Raw genomic sequence first — 26046 nt, forward strand, 5'->3', positions numbered from 1 at the left:
AAGGATAATTGTAGACTTGTAGGTATAGACAAAAAAACAAAACTCAGGCGAAGATCAAATTGGTCATGCTATGGTTAAATAGTTTATTGGCTCAACTGGTGGGTCACTGGTCGAGCCATGGTTTTTCATTCACCAAATATCATATTTATTTCTCATGATTTTATAAAACTATGCAAGCTATCTACCATATATGTAGTGAACTATGTCCAAACATATCACATATGACATAACATATACATGGTAATACCACAATAATTTACATACTGGAGTTCCAAATTGGCATCCCAACAGTGACTATTCACTGATTTAGAAAAAAATGTTCACTGGTTTGGCATAAAAACCGACTAGTTCGACCGGTTTGCACCAATCCAACCGTATGGCAATTTTCACTTTCAAATTGAACCAAACCAATCAGGTCATCAGTTCACCGATTATTTGGTTCTTTTTCCTATGCTTGTCGGTAGGGTTTGTTGAGTAAATCTGGTAAGCAGTATAGTATTGGATATATCTCCTCAAGAAGACAGTTTTTGAGTCCCATTTTAACATTTTTGTCAATATCTTGATTTGGCGGTTATTTTTCTCCCTGTTCCACTGCTTGTGATTCAGATGAACCCCACGTGTCAGGTAGTAGGTATGTAATTGCAATTGTATTTCAGTGATAATACATTTTTCTTACACTAGTCAAGTGTAGCCTTGTGATGCTACGCATTGTCGTGAATTATACTTACGGACGGGTCCAGGGACCCGGGATTCCCAGCGGGCCCATTTTTTACTGGCATTCTGGCTAGCCCAAGACCGCGCTTGAAACGAACGACCGTCCTCATGGACCGTGACTTCATCCGGACCTCCTGGGCCCATGGTCCCGACAGGCCGCCCGGTCGGAGAAAATCTGGCTTGCGTCCCCGACCGAAGGGACGCTCGGGGACTAGGTCCATACCACGGCTCCGACTCATATCCTCGACCAAGATCCGCCTTAACACACGTCAGTATCCCTGACCGGTGAGGCTGAGGCCAGCCGGACCCAACGTACTGGCGGGCTTCGGAGCAGGTGCAGCGGATAAGGATGCACACCGAAATCAACTTGCCGTACGGGGCCAACCACTCCCTCCACAGGGGTTACAGTCTCCCTTGCTTCCACAACAAGGGGATACTATTCCACCTGCCTATCCTCGCGAAGGGACGGGGCGTGACGTCATCCCGATACGGCAAACACGCCTCCATCATGACGGAGTGACAGGGTGCAGCGGTAGGGACGGGGCGCGACTGCCATACCTTACTTATCGGCGCACACCCGCCTCCCGACCGATAAAGCACGACGCACAGGGACAGAACAAGATGGCCACTCCGCACTCTGCGATACAGAATTTGGGTGGTGGCCGCCTAAGGACTCCAACTGACGAAGTTGGCGGTCCTGACTGATAGGACCCCGACCGATGGGGCAAGGAAACACTCTCTCTCTTTCTGTCTTTCTATCGACATGTCAGTCCCCTTTAATGAGGGGCTCCCCTTGGACTATAAAATGGAGGGTCAGCCATCTAGGAAAGGGACCGGACTGAAATCCAAAAGATTCATCCTCCACTCGAAAGCTTGTAGCTCCCCAAACTCTCATGAGCATCCGAGCTCAAGCAATACATCAGACCAACCCCCGACTGGACGTAGGGCAAGATTGCCTAAACCAGTATAAATCTTGAGTAATTGTGTGCTAGGTCACCTCTGATCATAACGCTCGACGTATACTTCGAGTAGATTTAGCTACCGTCCATTTTCGGAACCGACACATACGCAACTCAATTTGTAGGCATCAACTCGATCGAGATCTTTTTCAGAACTTTTGAAAACATTTGAAAATATTGAAGTACACCCTCCGCCCTGGAATATAAGCTATTTTGGTTTATCGTAAGTCAAACTAGTCTAAGTTTGACCAAGATAATGTAATATCTCAGTCACTGCTCACTCGTGAGATTGGATTTGGAGATCGACAAAGGAAGAAGTGTCTGTCACTACTCACTCGTGAGATTGGATTTGGGGATCGACAAAGGAAGAAGTGTCTTTCGTGTTCCGTACCCCACACCACTAGGGATAGGAGCCCCCTTGGTGGCCTACTTCGGAAGCCGCCCGTGCTTATCAGTTTTTTCTGAAGTGCAGGCAGACGATACGTCCTGTCCTGTCCTATCGACGGCAGTACCATGCTGATGTGAGCCAAGGGCATCTGATTCTGCTCTGAAGAAAGATGAGAGCGTATTTGTTTGCTAAGTGGAAGAACATGACTCGATCTTGTGGTGCGTTCACACACAGAGAGAAATTAACATTTGCTGAAGTGATGTTGACAGCTGAAGCACAACAACGTGTAGCAAGACATTTCGCTGATTCTCAGAAAAGGCCTATGCAAGCCTCCGCTTCTAGTAGCTAATTATCATAATCTACACGACCTGCAGCAAGCAAAACTGCAGCTAATTCTTTACACTAGAATGCAGATACCATGTACAGACTAAACTAGGCATTGCAGCTAATAAAACACGATCCGCGCAGCCATTATTTCCATATACAGGCCGATCCGGTCCTCCATCATCTTCTGCAATCCACACAGCTCGATCGACCGGTCAGAAATCATCTTGTCCCTGATCGAATCCGAACCCAACAAGGTCGTCGAGGTCGAAGGTGTCATCGTCGAAGGGCGCCATGTCGGCGAGGCCGCCGCCGTAGCAGTGCTGCAGGCCGGAGGTCACGTCCCCCTGGAGCCCGGGCGTCGCGGCGGCGTTCCGCGCCGCCTCCGCGGCCGCCGAGCTCCCTGCGGGGGACAGGCTGCTGAGCACCTCCTCCTGCTCGCCGGCGCCGGCGCCGGCCTCTAGCTTCAGGGGCCGCAGGCCCGCCAGCAGCGCGGCGTCCTTGCGGTCGCCCTGCTGGCTGGTGTTCCCGGTGGTGGTGGTGCTGGCCGTGGTGGCGCTGGCGTTGGGCGCGAAGCTGATGAGGCGGGAGCCGGCGTGGAGCTCGTCAGCCGAGTGGAGCACGACCGGCGCGACGGCGGCGGGGTCCCGGCAGGTGTGGACACCGATGTAGGTTACCCTGAAGGCGTCCGGGTCGTCGTCGCAGCGCTGCACCTGCCGCTGCGCCGCGCACTGCTGGTCGTACTTGTGCGTGCACCGGAAGTAGGCCCTGCGCCGAGCACCAACGCGCCATCAGCGACTTTTTCGTGACCAGTTAAATCCGTCACGCTCGGAGCACTTCTATTTTGTATGCAACCAATAATTATAAAGCCGTAGCAGACATAATTGGAGGGCACGAACGTACTTTGGATGCTTGGAGTTTTGTATCTCCTTCTGCCCGTACTTGCGCCAGGAGTGCCCATCCTCAATATCCTTGACGGTCACCGTGACAATGGACGAATTCTGGGATCTGCAACACACATCAAGATTTTTAATGGAACGCACATTTCAATAAAAAAATACCAATTTGTGTGAACATAAAATTATAAAGTGATTAAACAAGTTGGATTAGATTAACCGGATGTAATTGAGCTGAAATGAAAACAGTATAGATAGTAATCAATGAATCAAGATTATTCAAGAAGTGCAAGCCTCCTCACCTCCTCCGGCAGGCGGCCCTCTTGTCCCCTCCTCCGGCGGCCTTCCTCTTGCCGGCGCCGCTGCCGGCGCATGTGACCTCGCTCTGCCCCTCGGAGCCCTCCTCCGCCGCGGCCGCCGCCCTGGCCGTCTCGATGGCGCGGGACATGGCGTGGAGGATCTGGTCGACGAGGCGGCCGGCCTCGGGCGAGTCCCGGAGCAGCCCCTGCAGCTGCGTGGCGAGGTCCCGCACCCTGCGCATGTCCTCTATCACCTGCGCGTACGGCGCCGCCGCTGCCGCCATGGCCACCAGCAAGGGGAGAAGATCACACAGCTCGATCTCGCACTCCCACACACTCCTCTCCTGATCTCCTCCTTTCAGCTCACTCCTGCAGCAGCACCAGCATGAAGCAGGGAAGAAGCCGATATTTATGGCTGCGGAGGAGGGGTGGGGCGGCACCTGGAACGGATTGGGGGGCGCCTCTTGTAGCGTGGTAGGAGGGAGCAAAGGGCCAATCGCGTCGGCGTTTACCTGCAGTGGCTGGTCCGTCCGTGTGAGCACGGTCCAGTGAAGCCTCGCGCGAGCTCTACCACTGACATCCGGGACCCCCAAGGGGCGCGGTATCTCGTAGAATGCACCGGAGTTTGAGGGACCGCGTCCACGACGGGATCGCTGGCTTAGTTTTCGAGGCGCAGCAGAGGAGGAGGGCCCGCGACACGCGGGCGCCGGGTGCCAAACCCCTGCGCTGCGCGCGTGCGTGGGTAAGCGAGGTCCAGCGCGACACGTGTCACGGACAGGTGGGGCCGACCCCCGCGCGGCGTACGGGTCCGTTGGGGTGTGAACGCCTTGGCGGCACGAGGCCAGTGGGACCCGTCTGCGTGGGCGACGGCTCAATGGACCTGCACCGAGCCTACCCTCTGCCAGTGGGACCCGTCTGCATCTGCGTCCACGGGGCCACGGGCGAGGGCGAGGGGTGGCCGTGGCTTTCTACGCCGTGGGGCCAGTAAAACAATTGAAGGCTTTCTTGGTTGGGTGGGCATGTGCGGCGCCAGCAGGGGAGCTCGGCGAGGGGGGAAGCATCGCGGAAATGAGAGGGAGGGAGGTGGGGCGCGGTGGAGACGACGACACGCCGGTGACGTCCCCGACGCGACGTCACCCCGGTGACGCGGGATTGCGCCTGGGGCGAGGGCTCGGTTGGATCGGATGGGGTTGGGGTTGGGGTTGGGGCCGGCGGCCGCTGCGGGTGCGTGGACACGTTGTCGCTGGAGAAAAATATTGCTTAGGGGGGCGCCAAATTGTGGGTTAGATCATGGGGAATCAAGAGTTTTGGATCCGTTCGGACTTGCACGTCCATCCGCTTTTACTCCGTGTACGATGTGATTACTCCTACTGATTTATTGCTGCTAGCTAGAAGGTCGGGAATATTGGACACAAAGGATATTTATATTTATATAAGAGAACAAAAGTATAGGTACTACATACATTTGGAAGCCGGTATAGGCGCGCAAACCAACCATCATCTAAATCTATTTGTAAAAATAATAAAAAATATTGAACTGCGATGACATATGGAGACAGTTAGATGAATATTTTCCACTCCTTTATTATTGTCGGCTCAGTGGATAATTTGGAAAGAGAGGGATGGAGCAAGTATTCAACCATGTGAACACGCCACTGCCCCTCCTTGTGTTTCGAGTTCTACATGGGGTGGTTCTTGGATCCTAGCCGGTTACAGGGTGTTAGATGTTTATGAACATAAAACACGATTAACGAGTAGTCTTACACTAAGACCACCTAGATCTAGAAACAACATAAAAGGAATCGAGTAGATCTTCATCAGGAACGTAGTTGGCGGTGCTTGACGATGACTTGATGACAACGACAATGAAGTGCAGATGAACATTCTTCCTATCTGACGGGTCCAGGGAACTGGGGCCCCCAGCGGGCCCACTTCCCACTGGAATTCTGGCAAGCCCAAGACCGTGCCTGGAACAAACGACCGTCCTCGTGGGCCGTGACTTCATCCAGACCGTCTAGGCCCGTGATCCCGACCGACCGCCCGGTCGGGAAAAGACATAGCTTGCGTCCCCGACCGAGGGGATGCTCAGGGACTAGGTCCGTACCACGGCTTCGACTCAGATCCCCGACCAAGCTCCGCCTTACACGCGTCACTATCCCCGACCGGCGAGGTTGAGGCCCGCCGGACCCTGCATACTGGCGGGCCCCGGGAGTAGGTGCGGCGGATAAGGATGCATGCCGAAGTCAACTTGGCGTATGGGGCCAACCACTCCCTCCACGGGGGTTACAGTCCCCCTTCCTGCCACAGGAGGAGGACACTATTCCACCTCCCATCCTCACAAAGGGACGGGGCGCAACGTCTTCACGATACGGAGAACATGCCTCCATTACGACGGAGTGATTGGCGTAGCGCCGGGGACGAACCGTGACTGCCATGACGTACTTATCAGCGCACGCCCGCCTCCCGACCAACAAAGCACGACGCACAGGGACGAACAAGATGGCCACTCCGCGCCACAAGACTTGGGCGGTGGCTGCCCAAGGACTCCGACTGAGGGAGTTGGCGGTCCCGACTGACAGAGCTGACGACCCCGACCGACGGGGCAAGAAAACCCTCTCTTTGTTTCTCTCTTTCTCTCGATATACTAGTCCCCCTATAAGGAGGGCCCCCTTGGACTATAAAATGGAGGGAGCCACTTAGGAAAGGGGACCGAAATCCAAGAGATTCATTCTCCACTCGAAAGCTTGTAACTTCCCAAACTCTCACGAGCACCCGGACACAAGCAATACTTCTGACCGACCCACGACTAGATGTAAGGCAAGGTTGCCTGAACCAGTATAAATCTTGAGTCATTATGTGCTAGGCCATCTCTGATCACAACGCGCGATATACACTTCGAGTAGATTAGCTACTGGCCATTTTCGAAACCGAAAGTTTGGCGCCGTCCGTGGGGAAGATGTCGCGCATTTACCATCCTAGCGATCGGATGGCCTTCGTCTCCGATACCTTCAGCTCTACGAGTGAAAGGACCTCAAGATGCCTAGAGGGGGGGTGAATAGGCTAATCTGAAACTTAAAACACTTTGAACACTGTCAGTAATATAGATATCCGGATACTTCGGATATATGTCTGGATACTCCGGGCTTCGTGTTCGGAGTTTCCAGAGATAATGTCCGGACTATCCGGGTATGAAACAATTTGCACAAAAAGGAGATACTGATGCTGTAATTTAGAAGAGCTAGTGGTACCTTTAGAGTGTTTCTTACCAGTTGTCTTGCTCTAGAGACTTGTATAATAGTAGATCGACCTCAAACCCTAGAAAGTTAGTCTCACAAGCAAATAACCAATAAAACAAGTAAGGAGCAGAAGAGAGAGATAGAATTTGTTTCCCGAAGTTCACTCCCAAAGGAGCTACGTCTCCGTTGAGGAAAGATTCAAGAGACGATGCTCAAGAACCCGTATGCTCCTCTCCCAAAGGTGAGACCAACGCTCAAATCCAAGGTCACTTACTATGTGTTCCTCCGAGAGGAATGACGATTACAAACTTTCCGTGATGCTCACAACTTGCTTGAGCACTCACGAGCGACACCTAGCCATCTAGGAGCTTGAAGCTCCAAGAGTAACAAACTTGAATCCACCAGCTAGACAAGGATGATGTGCTCAAGAGATTAAATGGAAGCTCACTAGCACAAATCTTTGCTCTTGCAACAATCTCACTTGAATCCCTAAAGATAATCACTCAAGAATGAAGAAAGGGGGAGTGAGAGAGTTCTTCTTTAGCTTGTGGGTGTTTCTAGTCGAAATGAGCAAGAGAGAGGTCTAAGTGAGGGGGTATAGGGGTATTTATACTCCCTTTCACAGAAAACTAGCCATTGGCGAAAGGGTACCCAGATACTCCGGGTATATTTCTGGATATTCTGGACACTGGGGTCCGGAGACTCCGGACTCAGAGCAATTTATGGATAGGGAACAGTTACCCGAAAACTCCGGGTATATGTCCAGATACTTCGGACGTCTATGTCTGGACATTCCGGACTAGGACCCGGATACTCCGGGTTTAGCAGGGAATTTCACAAGAAGCCTGTTTATAGTGGTAGGTTTGAATCTTATGATTTTTGTAGGTTCTCTTGAGCACAACTTCCACGTTAACACCTGTAGATCAAAGTCCCTCTTGATATTACGGCGTTCCTACACTCAATTTCAAAATAAAATCTACTCTTCAAGTAAATTTGAAACACCGTTTTCATTTTCCCTTTTGAGGGGTCATGCTTCGCAATACGCTTTGCTTAATCACTTTTAGCACTACACACATGCTTGATAACATGATTAAATATACATGTGCTTTGTCATCTACAACCTAAATCCACTAAGGGCCCTAGATATCTTTCAACGAGCCTAAGCGATACGATTCGCTTCGACTCGTTGGAGTTTCCTATGGCCCCACGCGTTAGGCTGTGGGCACCTCCCATCTTCATGCCCTTCTAGACCTTCCGTTTTGGAAGCTTGGACTTCGTTGCCGATCGTCTCGGCATGCTTCGCCTCCATGAGGAGGCCACTCCACTGATGTTGCACGAGGGAGACACTCCCTCGACCAAGCCGCTGGCTGACCTCGACACTGAGGCGCTCGTGCATCACATCGAGCTCATGCTCGGTGCCAACCCCTCATTGAGTGACATGGACTTGCTCCTGTTCTCGCCGCGTAATGTCTTCCACCAGCTCTCCAGAGGGACCTCGCTGTCCCCATCGTGCTCACCACGCGATCGGTTCCCATTTGGCCTCACGAACGTCGCGAGCGTTTACGCCAGGGAGCTCCAGAGGACCATACCATTGCCCCCACTCACGACCGAGTTCGTGGGCATGACGGGCTATGGTTCTGCCTCATTCCACGATCTCTTCTGCGATAACAACCTCCTGAGCGAAGGGTCCAGCGTCAACGATCTATCGCCCCTTGGCTGTCCCGCGCTATCGGAATGCGCCATAGCGGATGTGCAGGGGCGACTGCTGGTCTCTGTGGAGACCAAGGATACACACACCACCAGACCCACGCCCGCAGGCTCTGGCAAACGCCGAGGTGCACAGCGAGGACTTATGCTAGTGGCGGCAGCACCAGCCGCCACCCGTGTCGGTGCACCCGATGCAACTCCGAGTCGAATGCTCGTAACACTGTGGGCGGTGCATGGGCACATGCCCATCAAGTCCAACAGGCCATCACCGCAGACGCCAACGGCTCCCCGCAGTTTGCGCGAGACGAGCAGAACATCACCGCCGCAGCGATGCTCCTGTGCAACCTGCCCGAGCCTGTGAACCCTCAACAGTAGGAGCTCCACCGCAACATCCGGATGTTGGTGGAGCGTGCCGCCGTGCAGCAGGCGGAAAGCTCTACGCATGCCACCGGCACGTGGCCTCCTGCCCGGTTGGGGGGGGGGGGCTCGCAGCAGCCAAACCCCTCAGTCCACCAGCGGCAAGAGCGTCCACACCAGTCCGGCTACGCCTCACCTTGATCTGGCACCCGCCTCGCAGCGCCCGCCAGTGCGTGGCCAACTCGGGCCCAACTACGACGAGCGCAGCGTCATCCACTCATAGCAACTGGCCGGCTGCAACGCTGATGTCGACTGGGCCACCGTGGACGCAGCTGATCCCACCAACCCGACTGGGAGCATGAGGAGGTGCCCCTAGGCGTGGTGGCTGACCATGCAATCAAGACGGCGACGAAGTCCCAGTTCGGATGGCCTAGGCCCATGGGCCTTCGGTCATCGCATCTAGAATGTGCCATTCCTGCCGTGCTTCTGACCGCCACTAACATCACCAAGTACACCTTGGAGACGAACCCCGCTGTATGGCTGGAAGACTTCCGGCTCGCTTATTGGGCCGGAGGAGCCGATGACAATTACTTCATCCAGTACCTCCCTATCTGTGTCGGGGAGTACGTTCAAGCGTAGCTCGAATTCTTGCCGCTCAACAGCATCCGTAGCTGGGTAGAGCGTAAATAGGTCTTCGTTGGGAATTTCCAGGGGACGTATGTTTGCCCTGGAAACTCCTAGGACCTCAAGAGCTGCAAACAGGAGCCTAGCGAGTCCCTGCGGACTACATTCACCGGTTCTCCAAGCAATGCAATTTCCTCCCTTACGTCGTTGACATAGATTTTGTCAACGCGTTCCTCTCTGGGACCATCTGCAAGTCCCTCGTTCACATGCTCGACTGCCAGAAGCCCTGCACCACCTGTGAGCTCTTGGACATCACCACGAACCACACCTACGGCAAGGAGGCGGTCGGGGCGGTCTTCACCGATGGTCGGGGCAAAGGCAAGGCCAAGCGGGAAGACCAGGATGAGGGCCCATCCTCAGGGCAGGGGAAAAGGAAGAAGAAGGACCGGCGTCGTCCCAACCCTAACATGATCGCCTATTCACCCCCTATAGGCATCACCAAAATCCTTTCACTACCTCAAGTTGAAGATGTCAGGACTGAACGGCGTCATCATGGTGAGCGGCTCCTTCGAACAGATGTATGCCTGTAGCCGGTAGCACTTCAAGCTTGCCACCATCATCGCCAACTCCAGTGAGCTCAAGAGGCTTCGCGAGACGGTGGTGGAGGACGCTCCTGACCGCAACGAGCCAGCCTCATCCAGCGCCTTCCGCCTGACTGAGACCAAGGCGATTGAGGTTGACCCCAACGACCCGACCAAGACCGTGCGGATGGGGACCAAGCTTCCATCCAAATAGGAAAGAGCGCTTGTCGACTTCCTGCACGCCAATCGCGATGCCTTCGCAGACATGTTAAGCATCTCGAGGGAGGTCACCAAGCATGAGCTCCGCATCAGGATGGGTTCCAAGCCCGTGCACCAACACCTGTGCTATTTCGATGATGAGAGGCGTAGGGCCATAGGTGAGGAGATCGCCAAGCTCCTGGCAGCTAGTTTCATCAAGGAAGTGTATCACTCCGACTGGCTTGCTAATCCCGTCCTTGTAAAAAAGAAGAATGGGAAATGGAGAATGTGTGTTGACTATACTGGCCTTAATATGGAATGTCCCAAGGATCCTTTCCCTTTGCCACGCATTGACTAGATAGTTGATTTCACATTGGGATGCAAAATCCTCTCTTTTCTGGATGCCTACTCGGGCTATCACCAGATCATGATGAAAGAGTTCGATCAGCTCGCAACCTCTTTCATCACCCCATTCGGCACGTACTGCTAGGTCACCATGTCGTTCGGCCTGAAAAATACTGGCGCCACCTACCAGCGTTGCATGCAAAAATGTTTCGCCGATTAGATCAATCCGCCTTGGCAGCCCGACCAGCTCAAGCCGCCTAAACCCACAGTCACCGTCTACATGGACGACGTAGTGGTGAAAGTGCCTCGCGCGGGTGATCTGATCGCCATGCTGGACGCCATGTTTGATAACCTCCGAAGGTTCAACATCAAATTGAATCCCGAAAAATGCACTTTTAGGGTTCCGAAGGGTAAGCTACTCGGATACATAGTGTCCGAGCGTGGCATCAAAGCCAACCCCAAAAAACTCACGACCATAGCCAGAATGGGCCCCATACGCAACGTGAAAGGCATACAATGGCTCACCGGTTGTTTTGGCCACCCTTAGTTGGTTCATATCCCGACTAGGCGAGCGGGTTATGCTCCTCTACAAGCTCCTCAAAAAGTTAGATATGTTCGTTTGGACGGAGGAGGCTCAGCAAGCCTTGGATTGCCTTAAAACGTTCCTAACTGTCACACCCGGTTTTTAAAGACAAACCGAATGCATAACTATATGTATGCCAGGATCAAGTTCCATACATATAGTGACTTCATCAGTGAATAATCAGCAACAGTATCACGAAAAGAGAATTAAAAGACTATAAAGATTATCAGAGTTATACAGCTTATTCTGGAAACGTAGACTCCAAACTTCACAGGCAATCGACCGGGGGGTTGCGCAGGCCTAGAACTCAGCATCATCTTCAAAAGACTTCAGATCACTTTCTCCTCTGAGCAGCAATTATAACAAGCGTGAGTACACTTATGGTTGGTACTCAGCAAGTGTTGGGAATTATATGACATGAAGGCTAAAATCAAGGAAAGGCTGACTGGCTTACTGCGATAAGCAATTTTAATTGGTCAAATTTTATTAGCACCTGATTACTATGGTATAAGTTCATACCAAAAACCCACATTAAAAGAGAGAGAAGAGATACAGCATAAGCATAACCACAACCATAAATATGGTCCACAATAACCATAACCATAGCCATGGTCCACAATAACCATAACCATAACCATGGTCCATGATTTAATTCATCTTCAAGTTTATTAATCATGTGAGGGTCCAAGCCGCTCTTAACCGTGAGCACGGCTGATATATCAGTTTTCACTCTGCAGAGGTTGTACACTTTACCCACAATTCGTGTCTCCCGATTTGCCCGAGGTAGCTAGCCTCTTAAACACTTCCGAGGTGAGTGGCAAGGGATTCACTACGAGGCCTTTACAAAGATTCCCTAACTTATGATAATCTGCTGAGGTTTCAAGTCAAAGCGGTCATAACTCTCCCTAATGAGGCAGACGCCTTACCCAGGACCATATCATACCCTCAAGAGGACCGAGCTATACCCCGACGATGCAACCCCTCTTGCCCTTTCGGTAAGATCGTCATAAGCTAGTGTTTCTAATTAATCAGCCAAGACCAGAGCTATATAGTATTGTGGTTGCACTGTTTTCCTGGGTGGTTCTCCATGTTCCAATTAAAATATATAATCTTGCGATTAACATCACCAAGAGCATGAACATGGATAAAATAAGTATAACATCATCATTGTTGACATTATGGTTATATATTATTCCCAAACCATAACCAGTTGAAGCAACTAAGCAATAGCTACCCAACAATAAAGATAAAACCCAGGTTGACAAGGAATGATCATAAAGACTAGGCATATCCTTAATTAGGATCCATCAATATTAGGACACATGCATGCATATAAAGAAAAATGTTGTATTTATTGTGATTATTAGGACAAAAGCATGATCAAGGAAATACTTGCCTTTCTTTTAGAGAATAGCTGCTCAGAGTCTTCAACTCTTGTTCTTGAAACTCTAAATCTTCAAAGCTCTTGAATCACGCTCCTTCTAACGTCACACAAGCAACGGGCCCAAAACATACAAGCAAGCAAACAAATAAGAACGACTAAGAACAGATACAACAAACAAAAGAAAAGCTTTACAAGAGCGAACTAAAGGATAAGGCTCGATGCTACGGTCACGAGAAAGAAAGAAACACGGAAAACGGAACTAGGATTGAAAAGATACAGCTATCGGGAGATTTATGTTATAAAAGAATAAAAGAACGATAGGCTTTCATTTATTTTAATTTAGAAAACCAATGTAAAAGATATTCAAAAGAGAATATCCCTAATTATAATTAACTCATATTATATTTGCATTTATAAAGACGAAGTAGAACTTAGTCAAATTTTATATACAATTCTCTATGTATAAATTACACTAATTACATAATTAATTAGAAAAGAAAACTTGTGAGAACATCTAAACGCATAACTTAGGATTCGAGTTGAACTAAACAAATTAAATTACAAACATATTTGAGTTGATATTAATCAAATTAACATTAATTATGAAAACCGGAGGAAAGACTTAATTGGATTTTCTTTCGGAAAACTAGATGAGAGGATATTATTCAAATTAAATTGATATTTAATTTTAAAAACAGGAAATACGGCACAACAACACTACTAAACGATAGCTTAGTGTTTTAGAAGACTAACGCAAAAAGAACGGATCGAAACGGATCTAAAACGCGGAATCTACGCATAAAACAGCGCTGCAGGGACCTATACGCAATTAACTATAGACTTTAGGGGTTAGCAGAAAAGAAATACAAGACACAGAAAATAGTGCTTGCAAAACAGGAAAAGATTAGGGTTAGACCTGAAAAATTCCATGGTGGGGCTGGATTGAAAAGATGGAAAAGATCTAGAGGGTTTTCTGCAAAATCTGCAAGACACAGGAAAGAACAGGAAAATTACATCCTTCTCCGGGGACTGGATTGCAAAAGCTCGAGTTCCTCCATGGCTGCTGCACGGAAGCTTCCTGTCGGCCAAAATTGGAGCGATTTAGACCATGGGAGAGCACGGGAAGTGGGGGAAAAGAAAGAGGAGAGGGAGGGGGTTCGATTCCATGCCTTACCCGCAGCGGAGATGCACCGAGACCATCGAATTTCGCGAGAGAAAACAGCAAGGTCGGGTCTGTTTCTGTTTCTGCGCTGGTTCTTGTTCTGGTGGTTGTCTGCTGCATACCTGGGCACTTGCAGGGGGGTTGCGGCTGCAGGAGGGAGGCAGGCAGGGGGCGGCAGGGCCGGCCTGCGGGGGGCGCGGCGCAAGGACAGGGGCGGCGCACAGGGGCAGGGGCGACGCGACTGCTCTGTTCCTGCAGTGCTGGGCGCACCGGGGATGCATGGCGGTGGCTGTGCAGGGGCGACTTGCAGGGGGCGCGCACGGCCAGGGGGAAGGGCTGGCGCGGCTGGTGCAGCAGCTGCTGCTGGCGGCGCCCAGGGGCAGGGGCGGCCTGGGCTGGGCGTGGAGGAGGAGGCGCACGGGGTAGAAGGATGCAATGGCGGCGCTCAGCAGGGAGATGCGATGCAGCAGGGGGACGCCCTGGGTGACGGCGGTGGTGGTGCAGGAACACAAGCAGGAAAACAGGAGGCAAAAAGATGCGAGGTTAGGGTTACGCGAGCAGGATTTATAGGGACGTGGAGGCCTGAGATTTGGCAACCAGGAGGGCGCGAGGGCTCGCAGGGAGGGTGCGCGGCGGCGGTTGAGCAGCAGCCGAAACAAGCAAAGAGTTTGCGGGATTAGGGTTACACGAGAATTTATAGGGCACGCAGGAGCCGACGCAGGGGAGAAAATTAGGGCCGGCTACCGGGGAACAGGAGGTGCAAGACACGTTTAAATAGACCTGCAGATATTGTGCTGAGCTCCAACTCGAACGAGGATAAGGACGCGGCGGCGCATCGGGCTGGGACTCTTTCTTGAGTCCGGATTGCCCACGGGAGACGAGATTGGACCGACCAGCGGGTCCCACAATTTAACGAGCAAAGAGAGGATAGAAGAGGTAACGGAAAGACGAAACGAGAACGGCGAGCGAGTTCGGTTATGTGCCGAAACAGGTTCGGGTGAGGGCTGAACACGAAAACGAGCTGACAGAGCTGGTTGAACATGAACCATTTATTCGGAAGCGCGAAAAGAGAAGGAAGGGATCAGGCCGAGTCGTTGGGGCTGACGGCGATCGAACATCATCGGAAAAATACCAAAGACGAGCCACAAGGCGTCGTTTTCGAGCATGACCTGATCGGGGAGAACTGTTAGAGGATCGGGAGCTCGATGGAACTTCTTAATGATTCGGAGAGGATAAGGTTAAAAGGGATGTACAACATGATACAGCTCGGTCCGACTACAATGAGAATCAAAATAGAAATATTTTCCAGAACATATTTTCAAGTTTAAAATAAATCTAGAAAAGTCCAGATAAATATTTCAAACCAAGAAAATATATCCGGAAGAATCCCAAAAATTTCCGAGAAAACTCAGGAGGTAATTTGGGTCACGAGGATTCCAAATAAAATATTTGGGACTCATGAAAAAGAATTTTAGAGCTTTCCAAATAATAAAATAAATGGATCTAGCTCTCAGATAAATAGAATAATTGCCAGAAAAATCTTTAAAATTCTCAGAAAATTCTATTGATAGATGAACATATTGTAAAAGATAGTCACATCCTAAAATTGAATATTTTAGGGTGTGACAGAACTACCCCCCTTAAACAGAATCTCGTCCCGAGATTCTCAAGGGTTGGTGACAAAGACGAGAGTTAGGGCAAAAAGATTTCATCAAGAAGACAACAAGATTTCAAGGCGGGTATCGAGAAAGGAGAGAATTTGGATTTGGATCTTCACTTGCTTTCAGTTGGATTGAGCATAAGGCGTTGCGAGAGATTCACAAGGGCTGGTGATTGGAAGGGGAGATAGAACATAGAGTTTTTTTTTTAAGGGGTAAGACAAGATGGCAAGATGGGTATCAAGAAAAAGAGGGATGATGATTGGATCTTCTTCACGTGCTTGGAAGCAGATGGGGTTGACGATTTACAAAATCTTGCGGTTGAAAGGAGGCGAAAAGGTAACAAGATGGGTATCAAGAAAAATAGAGAAAATAGATTTGGATCTTCTGTGCTAATTTTTGCTAAGGAGCAAGAAGACAGCGTACACGAGAGATTCGTAAAGTCTAGAGATAGAAAGGAGAGATAAGGCAAAGAGCTTCTGACAAGGAGAAAAATGATATGATAAGATGGGTATCAAGACAAAAAGATGGAATTTGAGTTTGGGTCTTCTCTGCTGGCTTATGCTTTGGAACGTGAGGATATCGTGGTTGAGAAAACTAAGGGAGAAATGATGTCATTGTAGGCACAAGTCCCACAACACATCAACGAGAAAAACAAGGAGTCTAAGCAGTCAAGAGCAAACAACAAGCATTACAAGCACACCAAAACAAACCATCAAACAACCGAAACTAGCGTTTTTCAACTGAAAAGGGGAAAACCTCTTAAGTATGGGTCATATCCTAAAGCTTCAGCATTTTTGATGTAGGCATCTCTCTCAGCTTGTCTGGCAGACATTGACTTCTTGAGTGTAAAGCTTATGAGTCCAGTGTAGTCTTCAGTTGCTCTAGCTTGACTTCTTGTAATAGACTGCTACTTCCATTCTTCGTGTACCAGGTCGGACAATCTAGCGTTTGTAACAAGAGAAGAGGAGAAAAAAATAAATCCACTTGGAATAGAATATAAGGGGATTTCCAAAGTGGCCAAACTTGAAATCAAGGAGGAGGTAAATTGGAACAAATGGATACAAGGTAACCAATGCCATTGAGGGTACACACGGACAAGGAAAAATTATGAAATGTAACCGCAATGGAAAGGAGGGGATAAAAGAAAAGGATACAGAGTTAGATAAAAGCAGCATCAAGGATGAGATAAATGAAGAAGGATGAGGAATAAACAACAAGAGTGTCAAGGATATGGTAAAATATGACTTTTATGTCAAAATAGATCTTAGAAAACGACCATTGCTATCTAGGCTGGCGTCCTATGGTCGACACAGCTCTGATACCACTTCTGTCACACCCGGTTTTTAAAGACAAACCGAATGCATAACTATATGTATGCCAGGATCAAGTTCCATACATATAGTGACTTCATCAGTGAATAATCAGCAACAGTATCATGAAAAGAGAATTAAAAGACTATAAAGATTATCAGAGTTATACAGCTTATCCTGGAAACGTAGACTCCAAACTTCACAGGCAATCGACCGGGGGGTTGCGCAGGCCTAGAACTCAGCATCATCTTCAAAAGACTTCAGATCACTTTCTCCTCTGAGCAGCAATTATAACAAGCGTGAGTACACTTATGGTTGGTACTCAGCAAGTGTTGGGAATTATATGACATGAAGGCTAAAATCAAGGAAAGGCTGACTGGCTTACTGCGATAAGCAATTTTAATTGGTCAAATTTTATTAGCACCTGATTACTATGGTATAAGTTCATACCAAAAACCCACATTAAAAGAGAGAGAAGAGATACAGCATAAGCATAACCACAACCATAAATATGGTCCACAATAACCATAACCATAGCCATGGTCCACAATAACCATAACCATAACCATGGTCCATGATTTAATTCATCTTCAAGTTTATTAATCATGTGAGGGTCCAAGCCGCTCTTAACCGTGAGCACGGCTGATATATCAGTTTTCACTCTGCAGAGGTTGTACACTTTACCCACAATTCGTGTCTCCCGATTTGCCCGAGGTAGCTAGCCTCTTAAACACTTCCGAGGTGAGTGGCAAGGGATTCACTACGAGGCCTTTACAAAGATTCCCTAACTTATGATAATCTGCTGAGGTTTCAAGTCAAAGCGGTCATAACTCTCCCTAATGAGGCAGACGCCTTACCCAGGACCATATCATACCCTCAAGAGGACCGAGCTATACCCCGACGATGCAACCCCTCTTGCCCTTTCGGTAAGATCGTCATAAGCTAGTGTTTCTAATTAATCAGCCAAGACCAGAGCCATATAGTATTGTGGTTGCACTGTTTTCCTGGGTGGTTCTCCATGTTCCAATTAAAATATATAATCTTGCGATTAACATCACCAAGAGCATGAACATGGATAAAATAAGTATAACATCATCATTGTTGACATTATGGTTATATATTATTCCCAAACCATAACCAGTTGAAGCAACTAAGCAATAGCTACCCAACAATAAAGATAAAACCCAGGTTGACAAGGAATGATCATAAAGACTAGGCATATCCTTAATTAGGATCCATCAATATTAGGACACATGCATGCATATAAAGAAAAATGTTGTATTTATTGTGATTATTAGGACAAAAGCATGATCAAGGAAACACTTGCCTTTCTTTTAGAGAATAGCTGCTCAGAGTCTTCAACTCTTGTTCTTGAAACTCTAAATCTTCAAAGCTCTTGAATCACGCTCCTTCTAACGTCACACAAGCAACGGGCCCAAAACATACAAGCAAGCAAACAAATAAGAACGACTAAGAACAGATACAACAAACAAAAGAAAAGCTTTACAAGAGCGAACTAAAGGATAAGGCTCGATGCTACGGTCACGAGAAAGAAAGAAACACGGAAAACGGAACTAGGATTGAAAAGATACAACTATCGGGAGATTTATGTTATAAAAGAATAAAAGAACGATAGGCTTTCATTTATTTTAATTTAGAAAACCAATGTAAAAGATATTAAAAAGATAATATCCCTAATTATAATTAACTCATATTATATTTGCATTTATAAAGACGAAGTAGAACTTAGTCAAATTTTATATACAATTCTCTATGTATAAATTACACTAATTACATAATTAATTAGAAAAGAAAACTTGTGAGAACATCTAAACGCATAACTTAGGATTCGAGTTGAACTAAACAAATTAAATTACAAACATATTTGAGTTGATATTAATCAAATTAACATTAATTATGAAAACCGGAGGAAAGACTTAATTGGATTTTCTTTCGGAAAACTAGATGAGAGGATATTATTCAAATTAAATTGATATTTAATTTTAAAAACAGGAAATACGGCACAACAACACTACTAAACGATAGCTTAGTGTTTTAGAAGACTAACGCAAAAAGAACGGATCGAAACGGATCTAAAACGCGGAATCTACGCATTAAACAGCGCTGCAGGGACCTATACGCAATTAACTATAGACTTTAGGGGTTAGCAGAAAAGAAATACAAGACACAGAAAATAGTGCTTGCAAAACAGGAAAAGATTAGGGTTAGACCTGAAAAATTCCATGGTGGGGCTGGATTGAAAAGATGGAAAAGATCTAGAGGGTTTTCTGCAAAATCTGCAAGACACATGAAAGAACAGGAAAATTACATCCTTCTCCGGGGACTGGATTGCAAAAGCTCGAGTTCCTCCATGGCTGCTGCACGGAAGCTTCCTGTCGGCCAAAATTGGAGCGATTTAGACCATGGGAGAGCACGGGAAGTGGGGGAAAAGAAAGAGGAGAGGGAGGGGGTTCGATTCCATGCCTTACCCGCAGCGGAGATGCACCGAGACCATCGAATTTCGCGAGAGAAAACAGCAAGGTCGGGTCTGTTTCTGTTTCTGCGCTGGTTCTTGTTCTGGTGGTTGTCTGCTGCATACCTGGGCACTTGCAGGGGGGTTGCGGCTGCAGGAGGGAGGCAGGCAGGGGGCGGCAGGGCCGGCCTGCGGGGGGGCGCGGCGCAAGGACAGGGGCGGCGCATAGGGGCAGGGGCGACGCGACTGCTCTGTTCCTGCAGTGCTGGGCGCACCGGGGATGCATGGCGGTGGCTGTGCAGGGGCGACTTGCAGGGGGCGCGCACGGCCAGGGGAAGGGCTGGCGCGGCTGGTGCAGCAGCTGCTGCTGGCGGCGCCCAGGGGCAGGGGCGGCCTGGGCTGGGCGTGGAGGAGGAGGCGCACGGGGTAGAAGGATGCAATGGCGGCGCTCAGCAGGGAGATGCGATGCAGCAGGGGGACGCCCTGGGTGACGGCGGTGGTGGTGCAGGAACACAAGCAGGAAAACGGGAGGCAAAAAGATGCGAGGTTAGGGTTACGCGAGCAGGATTTATAGGGACGTGGAGGCCTGAGATTTGGCAACCAGGAGGGCGCGAGGGCTCGCAGGGAGGGTGCGCGGCGGCGGTTGAGCAGCAGCCGAAACAAGCAAAGAGTTTGCGGGATTAGGGTTACACGAGAATTTATAGGGCACGCAGGAGCCGACGCAGGGGAGAAAATTAGGGCCGGCTACCGGGGAACAGGAGGTGCAAGACACGTTTAAATAGACCTGCAGATATTGTGCTGAGCTCCAACTCGAACGAGGATAAGGACGCGGCGGCGCATCGGGCTAGGACTCTTTCTTGAGTCCGGATTGCCCACGGGAGATGAGATTGGACCGACCAGCGGGTCCCACAATTTAACGAGCAAAGAGAGGATAGAAGAGGTAACGGAAAGACGAAACGAGAACGGCGAGCGAGTTCGGTTATGTGCCGAAACAGGTTCGGGTGAGGGCTGAACACGAAAACGAGCTGACAGAGCTGGTTGAACATGAACCATTTATTCGGAAGCGTGAAAAGAGAAGGAAGGGATCAGGCCGAGTCGTTGGGGCTGACGGCGATCGAACATCATCGGAAAAATACCGAAGACGAGCCACAAGGCGTCGTTTTCGAGCATGACCTGATCGGGGAGAACTGTTAGAGGATCGGGAGCTCGATGGAACTTCTTAATGATTCGGAGAGGATAAGGTTAAAAGGGATGTACAACATGATACAGCTCGGTCCGACTACGATGAGAATCAAAATAGAAATATTTTCCAGAACATATTTTCAAGTTTAAAATAAATCTAGAAAAGTCCAGATAAATATTTCAAACCAAGAAAATATATCCGGAAGAATCCCAAAAATTTCTGAGAAAACTCAGGAGGTAATTTGGGTCACGAGGATTCCAAATAAAATATTTGGGACTCATGAAAAAGAATTTTAGAGCTTTCCAAATAATAAAATAAATGGATCTAGCTCTCAGATAAATAGAATAATTGCCAGAAAAATCTTTAAAATTCTCAGAAAATTCTATTGATAGATGAACATATTGTACAAGATAGTCACATCCTAAAATTGAATATTTTAGGGTGTGACACTAACCTCAGGCCCAGTCCTTGTTGCTCCCGAGCGACGTGAACCTCTCCTACTCTATCTCGCAGCAACTACCCATGTGTTCAGCATCGCTCTTGTAGTCGAAAGGGAGGAACCAGGCCGTGCGCTGAAGGTTCAACGACCGGTGTACTTTGTTAGCGAAGTACTCACTGAGACCAAAGCCCGCTACACACAGGTGCAGAAGCTCTTATACACCGTGCTTATGGCGACTAAGAAGATGCAGCACTATTTCACTGACCATGAGGTCACCGTTGTCACCTTATTCCCGCTCGGGGAGGTCATCCACAGCTGCGACGCAACGGTACGGATCTCCAAATGGGCACTCGACCTCATAGGCTACGACATCAGGTACGCCCCCCGCACCACCATCAAGTCACAGGCCTTGGCCGACTTCATGGCCAAGTGAATGGAGGTCCAAACCCTGACTCCTAACATTGCCCACAAATACTGGACCCTGTACTTCGACGGGTCAGTTATGGGACCCGGTGTGGGGGCCGGTGTGGTGCTGATCTTGCCCGAGGGGAACAAGCTCTGCTATGCGATCCGCCTCCACTTCCTAGCCTCGAATAACATCACTGAATAAGAGGGCCTTATCAATGGCCTCCACATTGCCATTAAGCTCGAAGCAACCCGGCTCTACGCCTATGGTGACTCCAAACTGGTGGTGGACCAAGTCATGAAGGAGTCTAACTGCGCAAGCTCCCTCATGAATGTATACTGCTAGGAGGCCGCAAACTGGAGGACAAGTTCCGAGGAATCGAGCTGCATCACATCTCGCAGAGAGACAACAACAACGTTGATGCACTCACCAAGATGGCGGCCTAGCTGAATCCCGTTCCCAGTGGGGTCTTCATCAACGATCTCCATGCGCCCTCAATCTGCGTCAAGCCGGACCCGCCTCAGAGGCCGTCCGACCCGATTCTTGGGGGGCCCGGTCTGGTGCCACCCAACCATGTGTCCCTCGACTACTGGCGTTTGTTAAGCCTTTAGAATAATTCCGCAAGCGCACGGAACACCATTGTAGCATTTCACCCAAGAGTATTCCGGAGTATCGTATTTCCCATGGGAAGCAATTGAGCAATGGATACTAGTTCATCATTCATCTAAATGTTACCAACTATTTCCACATAAATGATATGGAAGGAAGGGAAAGATAATGGCACACATCCTCACCACAAGAGTAACAATAGTTGAGAGATAAACGAGACAGGAGCACGGTTCCTATAATGGGTCATTCTCATGTCAAGATGCAGGAAATGTAGGCCAAGGTAGCACTGCTCGAGAGGTATAGTAGTAGCAAGGGAGACGGCTTACTATAGAACTCGAAGGCAGTGGGAATGTAAACTAGCATCACCTTTCATTCACTTCGGCGGCTGGAAGAGGAAGGATTTCAGAAAGGGGTGAGAGGGGAGTCCAACGGCAACCTGCTACTACTTCTATGAAAGCACCCGAACGTGGTGGACTACAAGGGACTGACAGGGCTGTCACCACCGGCCACCTACTACACTGTTCCGTGGGGTGGAACACAACCCAAGGTAACTATCTACCCTAGGCACCGCGCCTACACTATCAAGTCACTAAATTCTGCCTCACGCCATGGCTAGAAGAAACCCCAAATGGATAGAACTTGCTACCCACGCAGACAAGGGATCCCGTGAAAGGAAGGGAAGCTAGAGAACAACCCAGCTACTTAGCTCTACAACTATTCCGGTACTAATCTAGATATTAGAAAGTACTGCGGAATGTAAACATGGTATGGACAATATCACTATATTAAATAGGCAAAGTCTTACAAGAAAGAAAAGATACAATGGAACTCATACCTAGACTCCTGAAGATGACTCCAGAACCGAATATAGCTCCTAACTCTAACTCCCGAACTAACCTTTGAATTACACGGGGAAGCGCCACCCAAAGGGGCGCCTCCCCAAGTGGGAGAGAAGTGGTGAAGGAAGGTACAAATGAGAATGAGGGAGAGGGGTTCTATTTATAGCTTGGAGGTGTCTTGGGAGAGTGGAGATGCTGATGGAATCCAAAGGGAATCTCCCCCTCCAAGCACTCTCTTGCTGCCACCTAGCGTGAAGTACAAACGCCTCCACACTCCCCATGTTGGTTATTTGCCGCCAGAGCAAGATGAGGTGGTTCCGTGGAAAAGCTGGGCTGGCCAGCCCAACCTAGGCCAGCCGGCCTGTGATTCTTCAATCTTGCGTTGATGCACCTTGATTTAGCTCCTGGAGGCCCTCAACTTGTTGCCCAAACTGGATTCGATCAGTTTGCGAAAGATCTAGGCCGGCCGGCCTAGGTGATGCCGGCCGGCCTGGGATTTCCACCAAATCCATCCATCCAACTTCCGTTGTGTGGTGGATGGTCATCATGGATCACCCACACCTGATTTCACTAAATTTGATTGAGTTTGCTCCGAGTTGTGGCCATCCGATCCTTGGCGGAAGCCTTCTGGTCGTATCCTTTGTATTTGCTTATTCCTCCAGTTCATATGGGTCCATTAGGGGGTCCCTATTGGTCTTGTGGCAAGGTATGATATGCTTGGAAAAGGTGTAGGGCCGGCTGGCTTGCTACTTCTGCACGTCACAAGTCCGGAACTTCCCATTTGCATAACTTTTGTATCCGGACTCCGAATTGGGTGAACCAAATATCCAATTCGATCAACTTGATGAGCTCTTCAACATGGTAATGTCGAATTTGGAATTAGACAATGTTTCTAATGGTTTCATCTTATGTCCAAGTTTCACCAGTCTTGCATATGCTCCATCTAGTGTTGTTTCCTGCATATTCTAAGCATAATCCTGAAAACATCTCAAACCTCCAAAACTTGTGCAATTTGTTAGTTCAAGGCTAATAATGTATAGAAATATATTTATACCCATTTTATTCACCGAGATGTTGGTGGTCGATGTTGTAATTAACGACCACCAACACCGACTGCCTCACGATGGAGGTTACGACTCCCACGGCCGACGCAGCGGTAATCGACTCCGACTAGAGGGCGCCTCTTTTGGCCTACTTCCTCGATGAGGTCCTCCCAGCTGACAGAACCGAGGCATGAAGGATTGCTCGATGTGCCAAGACTTTTGCTGCCTTCGATGGCGAACTTTACAAATGCAGCCCATCGGGGATAGGAATGCTCATAAAATGTATCTCGACCCAACAAGGCTAGGAACTCCTCATGGAGATCCATGCTGGGATCTGTGGGCACCACATGGTCCCGTGGTCGCTGGTCGGCAAAGCTTTCTACCAAGGTTTCTACTGGCCTACGGCACTGCGTGATGTTAAGGAAGTTGTCCGCACATGCAAGGGGTGTCAGTTCTATGCTCGGCAGACCCACTTGCCAGCGCACGCGCTTCAAACCATCCCCATCACCTGGCCATTCGCGGTCTGGGATCTCGACATGGTCAGCCTCTCAAGAAGGCCCCTTGTGGTTTCGCTCACCTTCTTGTCGCAGTGGACAAGTTCACCAAGTGGATCGAGGTAAAACCCATCACCAAAACCAACTCCCAGGAGGTCATCAAGTTCTTCCTTGACATTATCTACCGGTTCGGTGTGCCCAACACCATCATCACAGACAACAGGACCAACTTCACAGGCAAGAGTTCTTGGAGTTCGCTGATGGATATGGGATCAGGATCGACTGGGCGTCGGTCAGACACCCACGCACCAATGGGCAGGTTGAAAGGGCGAACATAATGGTCCTTCAGGGACTCAAGCTTCGCATCTTCGACCAGCTCGAAAAGTTTGCAAGACGCTGATTCCAGGAACTCCCAGCCATTCTTTGGAGCCTGAGGACCACTCCCAATCAATCCACAGGATTCACCTGTTCTTCTTAACATATGGGGAAGAAGCGGTGCTACCCTCCGACCTAGACTATGGCGCCCCAAGGGTCAAAGCCTTTGGCCCCGACTGAGCCGGCGGAGGCTCAGCAAGACGCAGTCGACTTGTTGGAAGAGGCGTGGGAGAGGGACTTGGTCTGCTCTGCTCGCTACCAGCAAACCCTTCGTAGGTACTACGATAGGAAGATCCGGGGAAGAACCCTCGAAGTTGGTGATTTGGTGCTACGGAGGGCGTAGTCAACCAAGGACGAGCACAAGCTAACTCCACCCTGGGAAGGACCATACATGATTGCGGAGGTGGTCCGGCCAGGAACCTACCGACTGAGGGACAGCGACGGCAACATCCTCACCAACACTTGGAACATTGAGCAGTTATGTTGTTTTTCCCCCTAAATTCAGTCCCTTCACATGTTTTCATTCAAATGCTGACTCCTGCAGCGCCTCGGCCTGAGCACTCTCGGCCCAGGTCGCTTGAGGGCCCCACGGGGTACTCCGCCACGTGCACTGCTACCCCCTTTTTCCTTTTGCAATCACGTACAAAAAGGCAACTTTTATTCACCCGAGTGAAAGGGCGACCCATTTTCCCATTGCAACCTAAGTGATTTTTGTTGGGCCACTAGACCTACTGAACTCTCATCACAACCTACTGCAAACTAGCAGCTGACACCACTCGGGCCAGCCCCAGGCTAGACGCTATAGCCTATGGTTAGTGAGCTGGTTCAAAAGGGAAAGTGCGAAGGCAAGAGTCACTCCAGGGAACAAAGGGATACAGGTGGGATAGGCTTTCCAAACATCATTAAAATGAAAGCGCTTACAAACCTTAAAGCTATTCATTTGGGGGACCATTAAGTTCCCCACGTAAGTCTTTCAAAAGTAAGTGATAACTATAAATGCTTCTACTACGGCACCTCATCCACGTTGGCCGACGATGTGGACAGGAGGAGCTGCATTGCAGGTTTGGTCGGAGGATTTCCTTGATTGGGAGCCGCCACGGTCAGGGTGGCACTCGACTCGGCTTCTCTTGACTGGCCACCGTATCTTCCTAGAGTCACCCCATCTCCATGCGACGGGCCTCCTTCACCCACTCAGTTATGGTCGCCTCCGCAATCGTGGACGTGACCGGCACCAAGCTCTGTCCGAGTTCGCAGAGCTGGTCGGTGGACCACCTGACGGTGTAGACCCTCCTGACTGCCTCAAAATCCAGGGTTGGGTAGTGTGACACCACTGACATCAACACTCTCGAGGCACCGTGGAAGACTCCGTCGGTAATAAGCCCCGCCACCTTGCCCGGAATCTCCGAAACATCAGCCTCGAGAGCGCTCAACCCTGGGCGGGGCCCAAGGACCTCCGT

At 49.4% G+C, this 26046-nt stretch overlaps 1 protein-coding gene and 1 pseudogene across 1 annotated transcript; one reads left to right on the forward strand and one right to left on the reverse strand.

Annotated features, from left to right (window-relative positions):
- Positions 1-2294: 2294 nt before the first annotated feature.
- On the reverse strand, positions 2295-4028 carry LOC112886011 (probable WRKY transcription factor 70). Its single transcript, XM_025951746.1, has 3 exons — positions 3584-4028; positions 3289-3393; positions 2295-3153 (listed from the first exon to the last, which is right to left on the reverse strand). Exons 1-3 carry the CDS (start codon positions 3862-3864, stop codon positions 2601-2603), a joined length of 939 nt encoding a protein of 312 aa, XP_025807531.1. The 5' UTR covers positions 3865-4028; the 3' UTR covers positions 2295-2600.
- Positions 4029-14192: 10164 nt separating this feature from the next.
- Positions 14193-24692, forward strand: LOC112885393 (annotated as a pseudogene).
- The last annotated feature ends 1354 nt before the right edge of the window (positions 24693-26046 follow it).

Source organism: Panicum hallii, chromosome 3 (genome assembly GCF_002211085.1).
Source record: "Panicum hallii strain FIL2 chromosome 3, PHallii_v3.1, whole genome shotgun sequence".
In the NCBI taxonomy this organism is placed as follows: Eukaryota; Viridiplantae; Streptophyta; class Magnoliopsida; order Poales; family Poaceae; genus Panicum; species Panicum hallii.

Coding starts and splice junctions, on each gene's coding strand:
- LOC112886011 (XM_025951746.1), bottom strand. CDS start 3,864: ATGGCGGCAGCGGCGGCGCCGTACGCGCAGGTGATAGAGGACATGCGC. Junction 3,394..3,583: donor AGGGCCGCCTGCCGGAGGAG/GTGAGGAGGCTT, acceptor TGTGTGTTGCAG/ATCCCAGAATTCGTCCATTG. Junction 3,154..3,288: donor CAAAACTCCAAGCATCCAAA/GTACGTTCGTGC, acceptor TGCTCGGCGCAG/GGCCTACTTCCGGTGCACGC.